Source organism: Borostomias antarcticus (genome assembly GCF_949987555.1).
Source record: "Borostomias antarcticus genome assembly, chromosome: 20".
In the NCBI taxonomy this organism is placed as follows: Eukaryota; Metazoa; Chordata; class Actinopteri; order Stomiiformes; family Stomiidae; genus Borostomias; species Borostomias antarcticus.
In genome coordinates, this window is record NC_140253.1 from 15,496,956 (window position 1) to 15,516,955 (window position 20,000).

The 20,000-nt window shown below is 48.5% G+C and overlaps 1 protein-coding gene across 1 annotated transcript in view; it reads right to left on the reverse strand.

The window, feature by feature from the left end:
• The window catches only part of lrba (LPS-responsive vesicle trafficking, beach and anchor containing), a gene marked incomplete at its 5' end in the record, with an annotated part of 387,967 nt that overhangs the window by 251,635 nt on the left and 116,332 nt on the right, over window positions 1-20,000 (reverse strand). Inside the window, one exon of the mRNA XM_084454694.1 lies at window positions 12,390-12,535. Within this exon, the coding sequence (XP_084310820.1) occupies window positions 12,390-12,535 (146 nt within the window). The remainder of the gene's footprint in view (window positions 1-12,389; window positions 12,536-20,000) is intronic.

Here is a 20,000-nt window from a genome sequence, read left to right on the forward strand (position 1 = left end):
GAGACCAGGAGACCAGGAGAGGCTCTGAGGAGCAGCTCACACCAGGAGACCAGGAGACCAGGAGAGGCTCTGAGGAGCAGCTCACACCAGGAGACCAGGAGAGGCTCTGAGGAGCAGCTCACACCAGGAGACCAGGAGAGGCTCTGAGGAGCAGCTCACACCAGGAGACCAGGAGAGGCTCTGAGGAGCAGCTCACACCAGGAGACCAGGAGACCAGGAGAGGCTCTGAGGAGCTCATTAAAGGAGTAGTAAAGGGAAAATGCATGTTTAGCCCTGTTTTATGGTTACTTATGATCATATATAATGGTTCAGATCAAAACGTTGACAAAACTAGCACTTTTGAGAAAGTTGATAATTGCTCTACCACCGTTTTGGTCATACAATGGATGTGGGTGGGCACCTTGAAAAATCATTCAAAAACATGTTAAACTCTCAATTTCAAAGACAAGAAACTCACTGAGGTGTAAGTTGGCGTTCTGGCATATAATTCGCCATAAAGTAAGATTCTAGTTCATCTAGAAAGGCTTTTTAAAATATTTAGCATAGAACTATTTAGTCGCAGCACATACGTGTGTAAACTTCTGCAAACTAGGTAGCCTAGCAACATTAACAATAACTACCGTAAGTAGTTCCGCTTCCTGAATCCCCTCTGCGGATTGATCTACACATCTACAACGGTCGCGTCAATACAAGTCAATGGATTTCCTAAAATGATCAATAAAACCCTACAGGATTTGGACTTTGCGGTGAATTTGATGTCAGAACACCAACGGACACCAATTACCCCCTCGGTGAGCTTCTTGTCTTTGAAATCGAGTCATGTTTTTTGAAAGATTTTTCAAGATGCCCATCAACATCCATTGTATGAACAAAACGGTGGTAGAGCAATTATCAACTTTCTCAAAAGTACTAGTTTTGTCAATGTTTTGATCTGAACCATTGTATATGATCATAAGTAACCTTAAAACAGGGCTAAACATGCATTTTCCCTTTACTACTCCTTTACGGCTCAGGAGAACAATGGCCAGAAACGACATGAGTATTAAATAACAAGTCGCTGATACTCTTCTAATCCTCGTCATCATCATCATCGCTGTATGGATAGAGAGATGGATGGATAGAGAGATGGATGGATAGAGAGATGGATAGAGAGATGGATAGAGAGATGGATGGATAGAGAGATGGATAGAGAGATGGATGGATAGAGAGATGGATGGATAGAGAGGTGGATGGATAGAGAGATGGATGGATAGAGATGGATAGAGAGATGGATAGAGAGATGGATGGATAGAGAGATGGATGGATAGAGAGGTGGATGGATAGAGAGATGGATGGATAGAGAGGTGGATGGATAGAGAGATGGATAGAGAGATGGATAGAGAGATGGATGGATAGAGAGATGGATGGATAGAGAGATGGATGGATAGAGAGATGGATGGATAGAGAGATGGATGGATAGAGAGATGGATAGAGATGGATGGATAGAGAGATGGATGGATAGAGAGATGGATGGATAGAGAGATGGATGGATAGAGAGATGGATGGATAGAGAGATGGATGGATAGAGAGATGGATGGATAGAGAGATTGATGGATAGAGAGGTGGATGGATAGACAGATGGATGGATAGAGATGGATGGATGGATAGAGAGATGGATGGATAGAGAGATGGATGGATAGATGGATAGAGAGATGGAGAGATGGATGGATAGAGAGATGGATGGATAGAGATGGATAGAGAGATGGATGGATAGAGAGATGGATGGATAGAGATGGATAGAGAGATGGATGGATAGAGAGATGGATGGATAGAGAGATGGATAGAGAGATGGATGGATAGAGAGTTGGATAGAGAGATGGATGGATAGAGAGATGGATGGATAGAGAGATGGATGGATAGAGAGATGGATGGATAGAGATGGATAGAGAGATGGATGGATAGAGATGGATGGATAGAGAGATGGATGGATAGAGAGATGGATGGATAGAGAGATGGATGGATAGAGAGATGGATAGAGAGATGGATAGAGAGATGGATAGAGAGATGGATGGATAGAGAGGTGGATGGATAGAGAGATGGATGGATAGAGAGGTGGATGGATAGAGAGATTGATGGATAGAGAGATGGATGGATAGAGAGATTGATGGATAGAGAGGTGGATGGATAGAGAGATGGATGGATAGAGATGGATGGATAGGGGGTGGATGGATAAAGAGATGGATAGAGAGATGGATGGATAGAGAGATGGATAGAGAGATGGATGGATAGAGAGGTGGATGGATAGAGAGATGGATGGATAGAGAGGTGGATGGATAGAGAGATTGATGGATAGAGAGGTGGATGGATAGAGAGATGGATGGATAGAGATGGATGGATAGAGAGATGGATAGAGAGATGGATGGATAGAGAGATGGATGGATAGAGAGGTGGATGGATAGAGAGATGGATAGAGAGATGGATGGATAGAGCGATTGATGGATAGAGAGGTGGATGGATAGAGAGATGGATAGAGAGATGGATGGATAGAGAGATGGATGGATAGAGAGATGGATAGAGAGGTGGATGGATAGAGAGATTGATGGATAGAGAGATGGATGGATAGAGAGATGGATGGATAGAGAGATGGATGGATAGAGAGATGGATAGAGAGATGGATGGATAGAGAGATTGATGATAGAGAGGTGGATGGATAGAGATGGATGGATAGAGAGATGGATAGAGAGATGGATGGATAGAGAGATGGATAGATGGATAGAGAGATGGATGGATAGAGAGATGGATGGATAGAGAGATGGATGGATAGAGAGATGGATGGATAGAGAGATGAATGATAGAGAGATGGATGGAGAGATGGATGGATAGATGGATGGATAGAGAGATGAATGATAGAGAGATGGATGGAGAGATGGATGGATAGAGAGATGAATGATAGAGAGATGGATGGAGAGATGGATGGATAGAGAGATGAATGATAGAGAGATAGATGGAGAGATGGATGGATAGAGAGATGAATGATAGAGAGATGGATGGAGAGATGGATGGATAGAGAGATGAATGATAGAGAGATGGATGGAGAGATGGATGGATAGAGAGATGAATGATAGAGAGATGGATGGAGAGATGGATGGATAGAGAGATGGATGATAGAGAGATGGATGGAGAGATGGATGGATAGAGAGATGAATGATAGAGAGATGGATGGAGAGATGGATGGATAGAGAGATGAATGATAGAGAGATGGATGGAGAGATGGATGGATAGAGAGATGAATGATAGAGAGATGGATGGAGAGATAATGTCCAGTGGTTTTCTCTCTCTACCTTTGAGCTTAGCTCAATAGAAGCTGTATTAAGAGAGAAGACATGTCCATGTTCAGGTCCTACTGCTGAGGGTCTAAGAGAGAAGACATGTCCATGTTCAGGTCCTACTGCTGAGGGTCTAAGAGAGAAGACATGTCCATGTTCAGGTCCTACTGCTGAGGGTCTAACAGAGAAGACATGTCCATGTTCAGGTCCTACTGCTGAGGGTCTAACAGAGAAGACATGTCCATGTTCAGGTCCTACTGCTGAGGGTCTAACAGAGAAGACATGTCCATGTTCAGGTCCTACTGCTGAGGGTCTAACAGAGAAGACATGTCCATGTTCAGGTCCTACTGCTGAGGGTCTAACAGAGAAGACATGTCCATGTTCAGGTCCTACTGCTGAGGGTCTAACAGAGAAGACATGTCCATGTTCAGGTCCTACTGCTGAGGGTCTAACAGAGAAGACATGTCCATGTTCAGGTCCTACTGCTGAGGGTCTAACAGAGAAGACATGTCCATGTTCAGGTCCTACTGCTGAGGGTCTAACAGAGAAGACATGTCCATGTTCAGGTCCTACTGCTGAGGGTCTAACAGAGAAGACATGTCCATGTTCAGGTCCTACTGCTGAGGGTCTAACAGAGAAGACATGTCCATGTTCAGGTCCTACTGCTGAGGGTCTAACAGAGAAGACATGTCCATGTTCAGGTCCTACTGCTGAGGGTCTAACAGAGAAGACATGTCCATGTTCAGGTCCTACTGCTGAGGGTCTAACAGAGAAGACATGTCCATGTTCAGGTCCTACTGCTGAGGGTCTAACAGAGAAGACATGTCCATGTTCAGGTCCTACTGCTGAGGGTCTAACAGAGAAGACATGTCCATGTTCAGGTCCTACTGCTGAGGGTCTAACAGAGAAGACATGTCCATGTTCAGGTCCTACTGCTGAGGGTCTAACAGCCTGATGTTCTGACTGAGCTTCTCTGACCCTCTCCTGTCTGCTGGATTCCACACACACTGGACCGCAGAGCACGGAGAGAGGGCGCACACACACACACACACACACACACACACTCACTCACTCACTCACTCACTCACTCACTCACTCACTCACTCACTCACTCACTCACTCACTCACTCACTCACTCACTCACTCACTCACTCACACAGTGGTGGGGGAGTCAGAGAAGGTGTTAACTTCATAGGCCTTCAGAGAGTGATAAACACATCCTTTAATGTCCCCCTACCGAGGGACACACATCCTTTAATGTCCCCCTACCGAGGGACACACATCCTTTAATGTCCCCCTACCGAGGGACACTCATCTTTTAATGTCCCCCTACCGAGGGACACGCATCCTTTAATGTCCCCCTACCGAGGGACACGCATCCTTTAATGTCCCCCTACCGAGGGACACTCATCTTTTAATGTCCCCCTACCGAGGGACACGCATCCTTTAATGTCCCCCTACCGAGGGACACGCATCCTTTAATGTCCCCCTACCGAGGGACACACATCCTTTAATGTCCCCCTACCGAGGGACACGCATCCTTTAATGTCCCCCTACCGAGGGACACGCATCCTTTAATGTCCCCCTACCGAGGGACACACATCCTTTAATGTCCCCCTACCGAGGGACACGCATCCTTTAATGTCCCCCTACCGAGGGACACGCATCCTTTAATGTCCCCCTACCGAGGGACACACATCCTTTAATGTCCCCCTACCGAGGGACACTCATCTTTTAATGTCCCCCTACCGAGGGACACGCATCCTTTAATGTCCCCCTACCGAGGGACACTCATCTTTTAATGTCCCCCTACCGAGGGACACTCATCTTTTAATGTCCCCCTACCGAGGGACACTCATCTTTTAATGTCCCCCTACCGAGGGGCACAGATCAGGAGGCCAGCGCCCCATGGAGGATTCAGGTAGAGAGAGGATCAGGGTCAGTGTTCATTTCCTCGACCAAAACTATGATAAAAGCTATTCAGCAACTACCTTTATTTAGTTATAGTCACGAGATGATAACTAAATACATTTATAATGACAAAAACTATGAACTAGAAATCTATTGACCTTTTCATCAACAAATAAAAACTAGTCTAAAATGTTAGTGAGGGATGTTTTGGGAAGAGATCCAATCAGAATGCTGAGATTTCTGTGAAAGTCGTGGCTCACGCTGAAAAAAGTCAAACACAGGCAAGGAGAGTGTTTTGAAATGTAATTCAGTAGCTTTGTCCATCAGTTTAACATGGTTCCTCCAGGAGTAGATGAGTTTAGGAATTCTAGAGAAATGGTTAAATAATGCATTATACTTTAAAGGACAGGTTTGGAATTTAGCATCATACGCCGTGTTATAAGGTAATTTACGATTATATACAACGGCCGATATCAGAGTTTCATCAAACGGCGCACTCTCGAGATGTAGCCCGTCTAAGACACTCAATGGATCCATAGATGCATAGATAAAATCCCTCAAAAACACCATGAACTCTCGTTTCCAAAGACAGAAAATTCATTCGCCAAGTGGTCTGTTGATGTTCCGACAAAAACATCACCACAAAATATATTTGTGAATGGGTTTTATCTATCATTTAGCACAGTATATTTGTGAATGGGTTTTATCTCTCATTTAGCACAGTATATTTGTGAATGGGTTTTATCTCTCATTTAGCACAGTATATTTGTGATGGGGTTTTATCTATCATTTAGCACAGTATATTTGTGAATGGGTTTTATCTATCATTTAGCACAGTATATTTGTGATGGGGTTTTATCTATCATTTAGCACAGTATATTTGTGAATGGGTTTTATCCATCATTTAGCACAGTATATTTCTGAATGGGTTTTATCTATCATTTAGCACAGTATATTTGTGAATGGGTTTTATCCATCATTTAGCACAGTATATTTGTGAATGGGTTTTATCTCTCATTTAGCACAGTATATTTGTGAATGGGTTTTATCTCTCATTTAGCACAGTATATTTGTGAATGGGTTTTATCTCTCATTTAGCACAGTATATTTGTGAATGGGTTTTATCTCTCATTTAGCACAGTATATTTGTGATGGGGTTTTATCTATCATTCAGCACAGTATATTTGTGATGGGGTTTTATCTATCATTCAGCACAGTATATTTGTGAATGGGTTTTATCTCTCATTTAGCACAGTATATTTGTGAATGGGTTTTATCTATCATTCAGCACAGTATATTTGTGATGGGGTTTTATCTATCATTTAGCACAGTATATTTGTGAATGGGTTTTATCTCTCATTTAGCACAGTATATTTGTGAATGGGTTTTATCTATCATTTAGCACAGTATATTTGTGAATGGGTTTTATCCATCATTTAGCACAGGACTATTTGTGAATGGGTTTTATCTCTCATTTAGCACAGTATATTTGTGAATGGGTTTTATCTCTCATTTAGCACAGTATATTTGTGAATGGGTTTTATCTCTCATTTAGCACAGTATATTTGTGAATGGGTTTTATCTCTCATTCAGCACAGTATATTTGTGATGGGGTTTTATCTATCATTCAGCACAGGACTATTTTCACTCGCATTACATCACATTTGTTAACTTCCACTTGAACTTTGGGAGGTCTTGACTGAGTTTGGAGGCTACCAAGAGAGCCGCTTCCGGGTCACAGGTCTACACAACAACAACAACAACAACAAGTGGAGAAGCCTAGGATTGCTTTGCAGCTGGTATTTCATTGGTAGTGTTAGGTGGTACAAGTGTTTGTTAATCAAAACAAATATGGGACGCGGATTCATCTAAACATCTCTGGCTTTCTTGTCAATACAAATCAAGGGATATAATATGATCAATAAAACCTGATCGGAAACTTTGTGTGGTGATTTTTTTGCCAGAACATCATCGGACAGCAGTGACCACTCGGTGAGTTTCTGTCTTTGAAAAAGAGAGTTTCTGGTGTTTTTGAGGGATTTTGTCTGATGCACCTATGGATCTATTGAGTGTGTTAGTGGTGACAGGCTATTTCGAGAGTGCATCGTTTGAGGAAACTTTGATGTTGGCCATTGTATATGATCGTATATAACCGTATAACATGGCTTATAATGCTAAATTACGAACCTGTCCTTTAACTAAACCCATTCGATTTTTGTTGAGTAAATACTGTAGGGTTAGTCGACTAAAATCTTGAAGCTATGTAGTCAATTAAACCTAGACTAAAACAATTCAGATGAACCTGGTAAAGGTTACGGGTAGAGACCAAGAGGGCTGACTGATAATGACTTAACCTAGCCAAATGATTTACACAATAATTGCAGCTGTGACATTCTCATGAATAATAATGTGAACAGTGTGACAAATCACATTTAAATTGATGCCGTTTTTAACACCTCAGTTTCATAATGCACTTATCATCACAGTGAGGCGGACGGGGATTGAACCTATGATCTCAGTCCTCACACCGGTCCTGTTTAAACCGCTGCCCTGTCTCTGCTCTGTCCTGTCCTGTCTCCGCTCTGTCCTGTCCTGTCTCCGCTCTGTCCTGTCTCTGCTCTGTCCTGTCCTGTCTCCGCTCTGTCCTGTCCTGTCTCCGCTCTGTCCTGTCTCTGCTCTGTCCTGTCCTGTCTCCGCTCTGTCCTGTCTCTGCTCTGTCCTGTCTCTGCTCTGCCCTGTCTGCTCTGTCCTGTCTCTGCTCTGTCCTGTCTCTGCTCTGCCCTGTCTGCTCTGTCCTGTCTCTGCTCTGTCCTGTCTCTGCTCTGTCCTGTCTCTGCTCTGTCCTGTCTCTGCTCTGTCCTGTCTCTGCTCTGTCCTGTCTCTGCTCTGTCCTGTCTGCTCTGCTCTGTCCTGTCTCTGCTCTGTCCTGTCTCTGCTCTGTCCTGTCTCTGCTCTGCCCTGTCTCTGCTCTGTCCTGTCTGCTCTGTCCTGTCTCTGCTCTGTCCTGTCTGCTCTGTCCTGTCTCTGCTCTGTCCTGTCTCTGCTCTGTCCTGTCTCTGCTCTGCCCTGTCTCTGCTCTGTCCTGTCTGCTCTGTCCTGTCTCTGCTCTGTCCTGTCTGTCCTGTCTCTGCTCTGTCCTGTCTGCTCTGTCTCTGCTCTGCCCTGTCTCTGCTCTGTCCTGTCTCTGCTCTGTCCTGTCTCTGCTCTGTCCTGTCTGCTCTGTCCTGTCTCTGCTCTGCCCTGTCTGCTCTGTCCTGTCTCTGCCCTGTCCTGTCTCTGCTCTGCCCTGTCTCTGCTCTGTCCTGTCTCTGCTCTGTCCTGTCTCTGCTCTGTCCTGTCCTGTCTCTTCTCTGTCCTGTCTGCTCTGTCCTGTCTCTGCTCTGTCCTGTCTGTCCTGTCTGCTCTGTCCTGTCTCTGCTCTGCCCTGTCTCTGCTCTGTCCTGTCTCTGCTCTTCTCTGTCTCTGCTCTGTCCTGTCTCTGCTCTGTCCTGTCTCTGCTCTGTCCTGTCTCTGCTCTGTCCTGTCTGTCCTGTCTGCTCTGTCCTGTCTCTGCTCTGTCCCGTCTCTGCTCTGTCCTGTCTCTGCTCTGCCCTGTCTCTGCTCTGTCCTGTCTCTGCTCTGTCCTGTCTGTCCTGTCTGCTCTGTCCCGTCTGCTCTGTCCTGTCTCTGCTCTGTCCTGTCTGTCCTGTCTGCTCTGTCCTGTCTCTGCTCTGTCCTGTCTCTGCTCTGTCCTGTCCTGTCTCTGCTCTGTCTCTGCTCTGTCCTGTCCTGTCTCTGCTCTGTCCTGTCTCTGCTCTGTCCTGTCCTGTCTCTGCTCTGTCCTGTCTGCTCTGTCCTGTCTCTGCTCTGCCCTGTCTCCGCTCTGTCCTGTCTCTTCTCTGTCTCTGCTCTGTCCTGTCTCTTCTCTGTCTCTGCTCTGTCCTGTCTCTGCTCTGTCCTGTCTGCTCTGTCCTGTCTGCTCTGTCCTGTCTCTGCTCTGCCCTGTCTCTGCTCTGTCCTGTCTCTGTCCTGTCCTGTCTCTGCTCTGCTCTGCTCTGCTCTGCTCTGTCTCTGCTCTGCCCTGTCTCTGCTCTGCCCTGTCTCTGCTCTGTCCTGTCTCTGCTCTGTCCTGTCTCTGCTCTGTCCTGTCTCTGCTCTGTCCTGTCTGCTCTGTCCTGTCTCTGCTCTGTCCTGTCTCTGCTCTGTCCTGTCTCTGCTCTGTCCTGTCTCTGCTCTGTCCTGTCTCTGCTCTGTCCTGTCTCTGCTCTGCCCTGTCTCTGCTCTGTCCTGTCTCTGCTCTGTCCTGTCTCTGCCCTGTCCTGTCTCTGCTCTGCCCTGTCTCTGCTCTGCCCTGTCTCTGCTCTGTCTCTGCTCTGTCCTGTCTCTGCTCTGTCCTGTCTCATCCTGCACCCTGTCCAATGTTGTCTCATGTTATGCACCACGACCGACAGCAAATTCCTAGTATGTTGAAAAACAGCACAGCAATAAAACAAAGTCTGATTCTGATTTAGACTGTAGGGAATGATGGGCGTTTGAGTTGATTGTGATTTATGATCCACGGACGACTGGCGTGGCAGACTGGCGTGGCAGACTGGCGTGAGAGACTGCCGTGAGAGACTGGCGTGAGAGACTGGCGTGGGAGACTGGCGTGGGAGACTGGCGTGGGAGACTGGCGTGGGAGACTGGTGTGGGAGACTGGCGTGGGAGACTGGCGTGGGAGACTGGCGTGGGAGACTGGCGTGGGAGACTGGCGTGGGAGACTGGCGTGGACGTGGTGTTTTATGAATCAGAATATTTTTGTGTGTATTTTTTCAGACTTGCATAAGTACACAGCCTTAGTAAGGTGAATCCTCCGCAGGGTTTATACCTGAGGCCCCAGAGAGACCAGGGTTTATACCTGAGGCCCCAGAGAGACCAGGGTTTATACCTGACCAGAGAGACCAGGGTTTATACCTGAGGCCCCAGAGAGACCAGGGTTTATACCTGACCAGAGAGACCAGGGTTTATACCTGAGGCCCCAGAGAGACCAGGGTTTATACCCGAGGCCCCAGAGAGACCAGGGTTTATACCCGAGGCCCCAGAGAGACCAGGGTTTATACCTGACCAGAGAGACCAGGGTTTATACCTGAGGCCCCAGAGAGACCAGGGTTTATACCCGAGGCCCCAGAGAGACCAGGGTTTATACCCGAGGCCCCAGAGAGACCAGGGTTTATACCCGAGGCCCCAGAGAGACCAGGGTTTATACCCGAGGCCCCAGAGAGACCAGGGTTTATACCCGAGGCCCCAGAGAGACCAGGGTTTATACCCGAGGCCCCAGAGAGACCAGGGTTTATACCTGACCAGAGAGACCAGGGTTTATACCTGACCAGAGAGACCAGGGTTTATACCCGAGGCCCCAGAGAGACCAGGGTTTATACCTGACCAGAGAGACCAGGGTTTATACCTGACCAGAGAGACCAGGGTTTATACCTGAGGCCCCAGAGAGACCAGGGTTTATACCTGAGGCCCCAGAGAGACCAGGGTTTATACCTGAGGCCCCAGAGAGACCAGGGTTTATACCTGAGGCCCCAGAGAGACCAGGGTTTATACCTGAGGCCCCAGAGAGACCAGGGTTTATACCTGAGGCCCCAGAGAGACCAGGGTTTATACCTGAGGCCCCAGAGAGACCAGGGTTTATACCTGAGGCCCCAGAGAGACCAGGGTTTATACCCGAGGCCCCAGAGAGACCAGGGTTTATACCTGACCAGAGAGACCAGGGTTTATACCCGAGGCCCCAGAGAGACCAGGGTTTATACCTGAGGCCCCAGAGAGACCAGGGTTTATACCTGAGGCCCCAGAGAGACCAGGGTTTATACCTGAGGCCCCAGAGGGACCAGGGTTTATACCTGAGGCCCCAGAGAGACCAGGGTTTATACCCGAGGCCCCAGAGGGACCAGGGTTTATACCCGAGGCCCCAGAGAGACCAGGGTTTATACCTGAGGCCCCAGAGAGACCAGGGTTTATACCTGAGGCCCCAGAGAGACCAGGGTTTATACCTGACCAGAGAGACCAGGGTTTATACCCGAGGCCCCAGAGAGACCAGGGTTTATACCCGAGGCCCCAGAGAGACCAGGGTTTATACCTGAGGCCCCAGAGAGACCAGGGTTTATACCCGAGGCCCCAGAGGGACCAGGGTTTATACCTGAGGCCCCAGAGAGACCAGGGTTTATACCTGACCAGAGAGACCAGGGTTTATACCTGACCAGAGAGACCAGGGTTTATACCTGAGGCCCCAGAGAGACCAGGGTTTATACCCGAGGCCCCAGAGGGACCAGGGTTTATACCCGAGGCCCCAGAGAGACCAGGGTTTATACCTGAGGCCCCAGAGAGACCAGGGTTTATACCTGAGGCCCCAGAGAGACCAGGGTTTATACCTGACCAGAGAGACCAGGGTTTATACCCGAGGCCCCAGAGAGACCAGGGTTTATACCCGAGGCCCCAGAGAGACCAGGGTTTATACCTGAGGCCCCAGAGAGACCAGGGTTTATACCCGAGGCCCCAGAGGGACCAGGGTTTATACCTGACCAGAGAGACCAGGGTTTATACCTGACCAGAGAGACCAGGGTTTATACCCGAGGCCCCAGAGAGACCAGGGTTTATACCCGAGGCCCCAGAGAGACCAGGGTTTATACCTGAGGCCCCAGAGAGACCAGGGTTTATACCCGAGGCCCCAGAGAGACCAGGGTTTATACCTGAGGCCCCAGAGAGACCAGGGTTTATACCTGAGGCCCCAGAGAGACCAGGGTTTATACCTGAGGCCCCAGAGAGACCAGGGTTTATACCTGAGGCCCCAGAGAGACCAGGGTTTATACCTGACCAGAGAGACCAGGGTTTATACCTGAGGCCCCAGAGAGACCAGGGTTTATACCCGAGGCCCCAGAGGGACCAGGGTTTATACCTGAGGCCCCAGAGGGACCAGAGGATGGAGAGACCAGAGGATGGAGAGACCAGGGGATGGAGAGACCAGGGGATGGAGAGACCAGGGGATGGAGACCCTGAGAGTTACTGCTGCCCGTCCATCAATCTATTTCTCAGTCGGGTGAGTCAACTAGTATTGTGTGTGTGTGTGTGTGTGTGTGTGTATGTGTGTGTTTGCGTGTGTGTGTGTGTGTGTGTGAGCGAGAGAGAGAGAGAGTGTGAGTGTGTGTGTCTCACCAGTTGCTGACTCACTGCCCTGGGAGGCGTCTCCCGTGGACACCACGGCAACAGAGGCAGCGGTGTCTGATGGGCCGGGCGTGGCGGAGGAGGAGGAGCCAGGAAATGGAGCTCCTCCCACTTTCTTGGGCGCCACGACGACGCTTCTGTAAACAGTCCGAAGGAGAAGGTTTCATGAGTCACGAGGGCAAAAATCATCCCACACATGTAAAAACAATCTAGTTGAGAAGTATGGGGAGAAATAACATCAACATTCACCACAAACACGCAGTCCTGCTACAGAACAGCCCCTCACAAGAACCAGAAGGACATCATCTCAGGCTATTAAAAGACCTGCAGACCAAACAGGCCCAGGACTGGACATGGACAGGGCAAACAGGCCCAGGACAGGACAGGACAGGACAGGACAGGACTGGACATGGACAGGACAGGACATGGACAGGGCAAACAGGCCCAGGACTGGACATGGACGGGACAGGACATGGACAGGGCAAACAGGCCCAGGACAGGACAGGACAGGACATGGACAGGGCAAACAGGCCCAGGACAGGACAGGACAGGACAGGACATGGACAGGGCAAACAGGCCCAGGACTGGACATGGACGGGACAGGACAGGACATGGACAGGGCAAACAGTCCCAGGACAGGACAGGGCAGTTACAGAGAGGACAGAGCAGGACAGGGACAGAGCACCAGCCTCCAGGCCCGTTTAGTCTGGAGGAGCGATTAGAGCCCATTTCCCCGACAGGGAACATTCTGTAATGGACGCATCCATCTTCCGTCCAATCGATGGGCTCCCTGCCCCGGTCGGTCAGTCAGTCAGCCACACCAGCTAACTCTGTGATTAACGGCAGGGCCGGCTCTGCGCTCCGCGCCAGGTCTGTTCCTAACGCGGCTGTTTGGAGGCGCGCTGGGCTGGGGCTGTTCTGGTGCTCGTCCGAGGAGACCACAGAGTGTAGCGAGAGAGGAAACCACAGCTCTGGACGAGCCTGGAGCCGGTCAGCCGATCACTCCTGGTATTCAGCACCTGCAAGCTGGGAAATCCAGCGACCAGTATGTTTTCTTAAATAACCCTCAGAGCTACGGTCTACCAGGAATATGATACAATGGGTAGCTCCGACCGCACGCTGTGATTGGTGGAGAGGCGTTCTGGACCACGCTTCTATCCATGGTTGATGACTGGTTTAGAGCGGTCAGATCCCCTGAGAGGGGGGCCCTGCGCCAGGGGCGGGGCCCAGCAGAGATTGCCCCGCCCTGTCTCCCCTTCCAGAACACCCCCTTACTAATGTCCCAACCCCCTTGAGAAGGCGACCTCATCGGGGGCCTTACTAGCGCGGGGCCGGTGGCGTCCAACTCCCTGCACGCTGGCTGAGCCCGTAACCACTCAACCCGCTCAATTAACTGGGGGACAATATCTCTCAATGCTCTCTCTACACAGAGCTCTGTCAACGAGCGCGCTAACGGGATACAACGCCGCCCTCCCCAGCAGCCATCCGGCAGAGGCGGGCACACCTGACCGGCTGACTGATGACTGGACCGAGCACACCAACAACGGACCAAATAAGCATCTCATTTTTGGGGTAAAAATAGCTGGCTAGCAAAACCAGTTTGTTGGCAGTTAGTTTTGACAACTGGACAATTGACATGTAGCACAGCAAATACACCCAGGTACCCTTCGTTCCTGGCTAGCTACACTGCAGCTAGGTTACCAAAGTCTGCCGTTAGTTCTGGTTGCTAGGGCTCGCTGTTGGTCAGACTAGCAGTTCGAACCCAGGAAATGTAACAGACGCTTTCCATCTCACTAACGGCTCCAACCCCATGTGGACTGCTGGATGTGTCCAACCCCATGAGGACTGCTGGATGTGTCCAACCCCATGAGGACTGCTGGATGTGTCCAACCCCATGTGGACTGCTGGATGTGTCCAACCCCATGAGGACTGCTGGATGTGTCCAACCCCATGAGGACTGCTGGATGTGTCCAACCCCATGAGGACTGCTGGATGTGTCCAACCCCATGAGGACTGCTGGATGTGTCCAAACCCATGTGGACTGCTGGATGTGTCCAACCCCATGAGGACTGCTGGATGTGTCCAACCCCATGTGGACTGCTGGATGTCATCGCCGCTCCTCCAGGGGATAATGATCCCCGTTTGAAACTCTGTAGCGACGGGATAGTTTAAGGGGATAGTTTAAGGGGATAGTTTTAGGGGATAGTTTAAGGGGATAGTTTTAGGGGATAGTTTTAGGGGATAGTTTTAGGGGATAGTTTAAGGGGATAATTTAAGGGGATAGTTTTAGGGGATAGTTTTAGGGGATAGTTTAAGGGGATAGTTTAAGGGGATAGTTTTAGGGGATAGTTTAAGGGGATAATTTAAGGGGATAGTTTTAGGGGATAGTTTTAGGGGATAGTTTAAGGGGATAGTTTTAGGGGATAGTTTAAGGGGATAGTTTTAGGGGATAGTTTAAGGGGATAGTTTAAGGGGATAGTTTAAGGGGATAGTTTAAGGGGATAGTTTTAGGGGATAGTTTTAGGGGATAGTTTAAGGGGATAGTTTAAGGGGATAGTTTAAGGGGATAGTTTAAGGGGATAGTTTAAGGGGATAGTTTAAGGGGATAGTTTAAGGGGATAGTTTTAGGGGATAGTTTTAGGGGATAGTTTTAGGGGATAGTTTTAGGGGATAGTTTAAGGGGATAGTTTTAGGGGATAGTTTTAGGGGATAGTTTTAGGGGATAGTTTTAGGGGATAGTTTTAGGGGATAGTTTTAGGGGATAGTTTAAGGGGATAGTTTTAGGGGATAGTTTAAGGGGATAGTTTAAGGGGATAGTTTTAGGGGATAGTTTAAGGGGATAGTTTTAGGGGATAGTTTTAGGGGATAGTTTAAGGGGATAGTTTAAGGGGATAGTTTTAGGGGATAGTTTTAGGGGATAGTTTTAGGGGATAGTTTTAGGGGATAGTTTTAGGGGATAGTTTAAGGGGATAGTTTTAGGGGATAGTTTTAGGGGATAGTTTTAGGGGATAGTTTTAGGGGATAGTTTAAGGGGATAGTTTAAGGGGATAGTTTTAGGGGATAGTTTAAGGGGATAGTTTAAGGGGATAGTTTTAGGGGATAGTTTTAGGGGATAGTTTTAGGGGATAGTTTTAGGGGATAGTTTTAGGGGATAGTTTTAGGGGATAGTTTTAGGGGATAGTTTAAGGGGATAGTTTTAGGGGATAGTTTTAGGGGACAGTTTTAGGTGCTGCTTTTCTTGGCAGAGTTCAGTAAAATCAATATAAAAGTTCCTGAAATAGTCTGTATCAAATAACGTCTCCTGATGATGTACCCGTTCTATAATAGGCTGAGCCCACTGGAAGTTCTGGTTCCAGCGGTTCTGGTTCCAGCGGTTCTGGTTCCAGGGTTCTGGTTCTAAGCTCTGGTGATGGAGCTGGGCTTCTCGGGGGTTGCTGCTTGATCGAAGGGTGGTGGTTGGGTTTAGGGTTGGTTAGGGTAGGGGTGATCCAGTGCAGATAGTACCAGTGTTCAGGGCAGCTCTGGGGGGCTGTGTTAGGGTTGGGGGGGCCGGGGGCTGTGTTAGGGTTAGGGGGGCTGTGTTAGGGTTGGGGCGGCCGGGGGCTGTGTTAGGGTTGGGGGGGCTGTGTCAGGGTTAGGGGGGCTGGGGGCTGTGTTAGGGTTGGGGGGGCTGTGTTAGGGTTGGGGGGGCTGGGGGCTGTGTCAGGGTTAGGGGGGCTGGGGGCTGTGTTAGGGTTGGGGGGGCTGTGTTAGGGTTGGGGGGGCCGGGGGCTGGGAGCAGCAGGCTGGAGCCTGAAGGAGTCAGTCAGGATAAACCTGTCAGCCCAAACTAGGAGCCTGACAGACCGCCTCCATATCAAAGACGGTCTGGCCCGCTTATCAGCGCTGACACGGGGGCCACGGCCTACCCACGCTGCACACACACACACACACGCACGCACACTCACACACACACACACGCACACACACACACACACACGTAAGCACACACACACAGGCACACACACACACACCCGCACACACACACACGCACCCGCACACACACATGCACACACACACACACACACACACACTTGCAGATACATGATCACAAAAACATACAGATACACACCGACACACACGCACTTGTAAATACATACTCACAAAGAAACAGACACACACACACACACATTCATGCAGAAACACTCGCATGCACGCAAACACAAAGTCAAGCTCTCCCACAGACACATATACACACGTGCGTGCGTGCACACAAACGCACACACACACCCCCCACCCCATACACACACACACACACACACGCACACACACACACACAGGAGAGGAAATCCTCGGGGTCTGGCCCAGACAGAAAGCTGGACGGGCTATCAAAGCGCGGGGCGCTGATTTAAGATAGCAGATGAGAGTTATTAGAGAGTGAAGTTACAGTGCTCTGGATGTTGAACACGGACTGCCGCTGACCCCGGAGTGATCTATGCTGTAGAAGAGCCTCGCTAACACTGAGCCCACTATGGACCGGCCCGCTCGGAGGGGAGCCTGGCGTGTTAGCGCCCGGGCGTGTGCGTCACGGGGCATGATCACACGCGTGTACGTGTGAATACCGCTCTGGGCCTCCTCCCCCTGACTGACCCCGCCCCCCCCCCTGGCATCTGCCCTTACAATGTCCCGCTTGTCCCATTAAAATGCACAGTGAGGTTTACTGACCATGAGGACCGCAGATGACAGAGGCCGTGTCCGAATGTCCATACTATGTATGCAGTACATACTATATAGCAGGCCAGATGCAGTATGCTACATAAAAATCTGGCCTGCTACATCTGGCCTACTATAGTATGTACTGCATATTCCCGAAATTACCCCAAAAATATAGCAGGCATGGAGAGGATGCTATTCCGGAAACGAGTGATTTGAGTTAACCGTCGCTACACTCACCGTAGTTTCCGCTTTGATCAAAATGGTGGAAGTTGAGGCGACAGTAATTCGCCAACCTAGCTTAAATGTTCGTGGACATTGTAGCTAAATCAGTCAGTGGGAAAAAAAAAAAACTTTTTAGCAGATGTCTTAGTGATATCAAGATTAAGCTAACTATTGGCATCGGTGTGCTTATCGGTGTCATATTTATTGAGTTTGAGTAATTTACGATCGAGCTAGCTAACCACCTTTAGCTCAATTGGCTCAGTTGCTGGTTAGCGATGAGAGACAGTCCCAGCCCAGTTGATAACCCTCCGTTGCGGGTTGGGGGGAAGCAATGGTCGGCTGGGATCCTGCCTCTCATAGTTAACCAGCAACTGGTCAGTGGACTGTACCAGGCAGCCTACGGTATGTCTGAATCAAATAACGTTATCAAACAAGCTTAGGAACTAGCTGCAGCGTTTCCGCTGGTAAGATCCTTGCCGCCACACCAAACATTTGATACAAAAAACAATAATACAAATTAGGCTATGTATAAATAAAAATTTCTAAAAATTTCCTAAATGCGCTTTCAAAACCACATTAGGACTATTTATTTTCAATAAAGAGCCTATAGGCCGCGCGCGCTGTGCCGCTCCATGCTGCTCCTTTCTGAGGTGATCGGAAGACTCGGCGCGTGAAGGGATTTTCTCTTCAGTGAGCGGCATGAGGTTACAACGAAAGATAGGTAGGCTATTGCTGCTCAAATATTACCATCGTGTTAACCAGTGTTTGACTTGGGCCAAACTGGTGCTGGCACCTAGGCCTACTCCTCAAAATGCCTAGCCTACTGTCTAAAATGCATTTACGTTAGTAATCTAAGTGCCGTTATAGCTACAGTTAGACGTGCCGACAGCTCCTGCCCATCTCAAGCACGTTGGTAAAGCCTTTGGTTTTATAATTCCCTGATGACAACTAGCGGATCCTATAACCATATATATCAATACCATTTTCCAGACAGACATACAACGATTTTTGAAGAGGAAGAGAGGAGAATGATGAGACCAGTCAGGTAGACTAGGTTATTGAAGAGGAAGAGAGAGGAGAATGATGAGACCAGTCAGGTAGGTTAGGTTATTGAAGAGGAAGAGAGAGGAGAATGATGAGACCAGTCAGGTAGGCTAGGTTATTGAAGAGGAAGAGAGGAGAATGATGAGACCAGTCAGGTAGGCTAGGTTATTGAAGAGGAAGAGAGAGGAGAATGATGAGACCAGTCAGGTAGGCTAGGTTATTGAAGAGGAAGAGAGAGGAGAATGATGAGACCAGTCAGGTAGGCTAGGTTATTGAAGAGGAAGAGAGAGGAGAATGATGAGACCAGTCAGGTAGGCTAGGTTATTGAAGAGGAAGAGAGAGGAGAATGATGAGACCAGTCAGGTAGGCTAGGTTATTGAAGAGGAAGAGAGAGGAAAATGATGAGACCAGTCAGGTAGGCTAGGTTATTGAAGAGGAAGAGAGAGGAGAATGATGAGACCAGTCAGGTAGGCTAGGTTATTGAAGAGGAAGAGAGAGGAGAATGATGAGACCAGTCAGGTAGGCTAGGTTATTGAAGAGGAAGAGAGGAGAATGATGAGACCAGTCAGGTAGGCTAGGTTATTGAAGAGGAAGAGAGGAGAATGATGAGACCAGTCAGGTAGGCTAGGTTATTGAAGAGGAAGAGAGAGGAGAATGATGAGACCAGTCAGGTAGGCTAGGTTATTGAAGAGGAAGAGAGGAGAATGATGAGACCAGTCAGGTAGGCTAGGTTATTGAAGAGGAAGAGAAGAGAATGATGAGACCAGTCAGGTAGGCTAGGTTATTGAAGAGGAAGAGAGAGGAGAATGATGAGACCAGTCAGGTAGGCTAGGTTATTGCCGGCTAGCCATGATTCACACCGGGGGATTAAGGAACAAGGCAAGTTACCTGTAGGCTAACAGTTTTCCCCGCTTCCCAGGGACCAGTAAACTCTGTTCGGCCAAGAGGAAGAAGCCTCATGCAGTTGTCTGATCGGACAAGTAAAAAATTAATATGATAAATAGGCCTTGTGTTGTTAACGTTACGTAACGTTATCTGAAAGTACAGTTTGAGCCGAAGCGGAGCTGCTCCATTTGAGCTACGCGCTGCTGTCTGTCCGTCAGTCACCCTTCAAGAGAGCGTTGTCAAGGAGACACACCACAAGCGCGAGGAGGTTCTGCAACTTTCGTGCGAGTCACGCATTCTATTAATACATCCATGGTTCTATTAATACATCCATGGTTCTATTAATACATCCATGGTTCTATTAATACATCCATGGTTCTATTAATACATCCATGGTTCTATTAATACATCCATGGTTCTATTAATACATCCATGGGCGCAGCGCTGCCTGATTGTGCGACGGTCTTTTTTGGCTGGCTGAACTAACACTAGCTTGCGTTAATGTTCCTCCAGCCACCTAAAAAATGCCAATCAAAATAAAAGAAAACGGCAGCTGTTAATGGTAACCTATACATCTGATTAAAATATATCTATAAACCATATGATTTATTACGTGCCTGTGTGGTTACTGTTTTATCCCGTCCAGTTACATGTAATTTACATTTTAAGCTCTAGGACTTTACCAGCCTTACGAGATAAGTTAGGCCATCTTTATAGGCCTACTTATAGGAAGGGGACAGGAGAGAGGAACAAGGG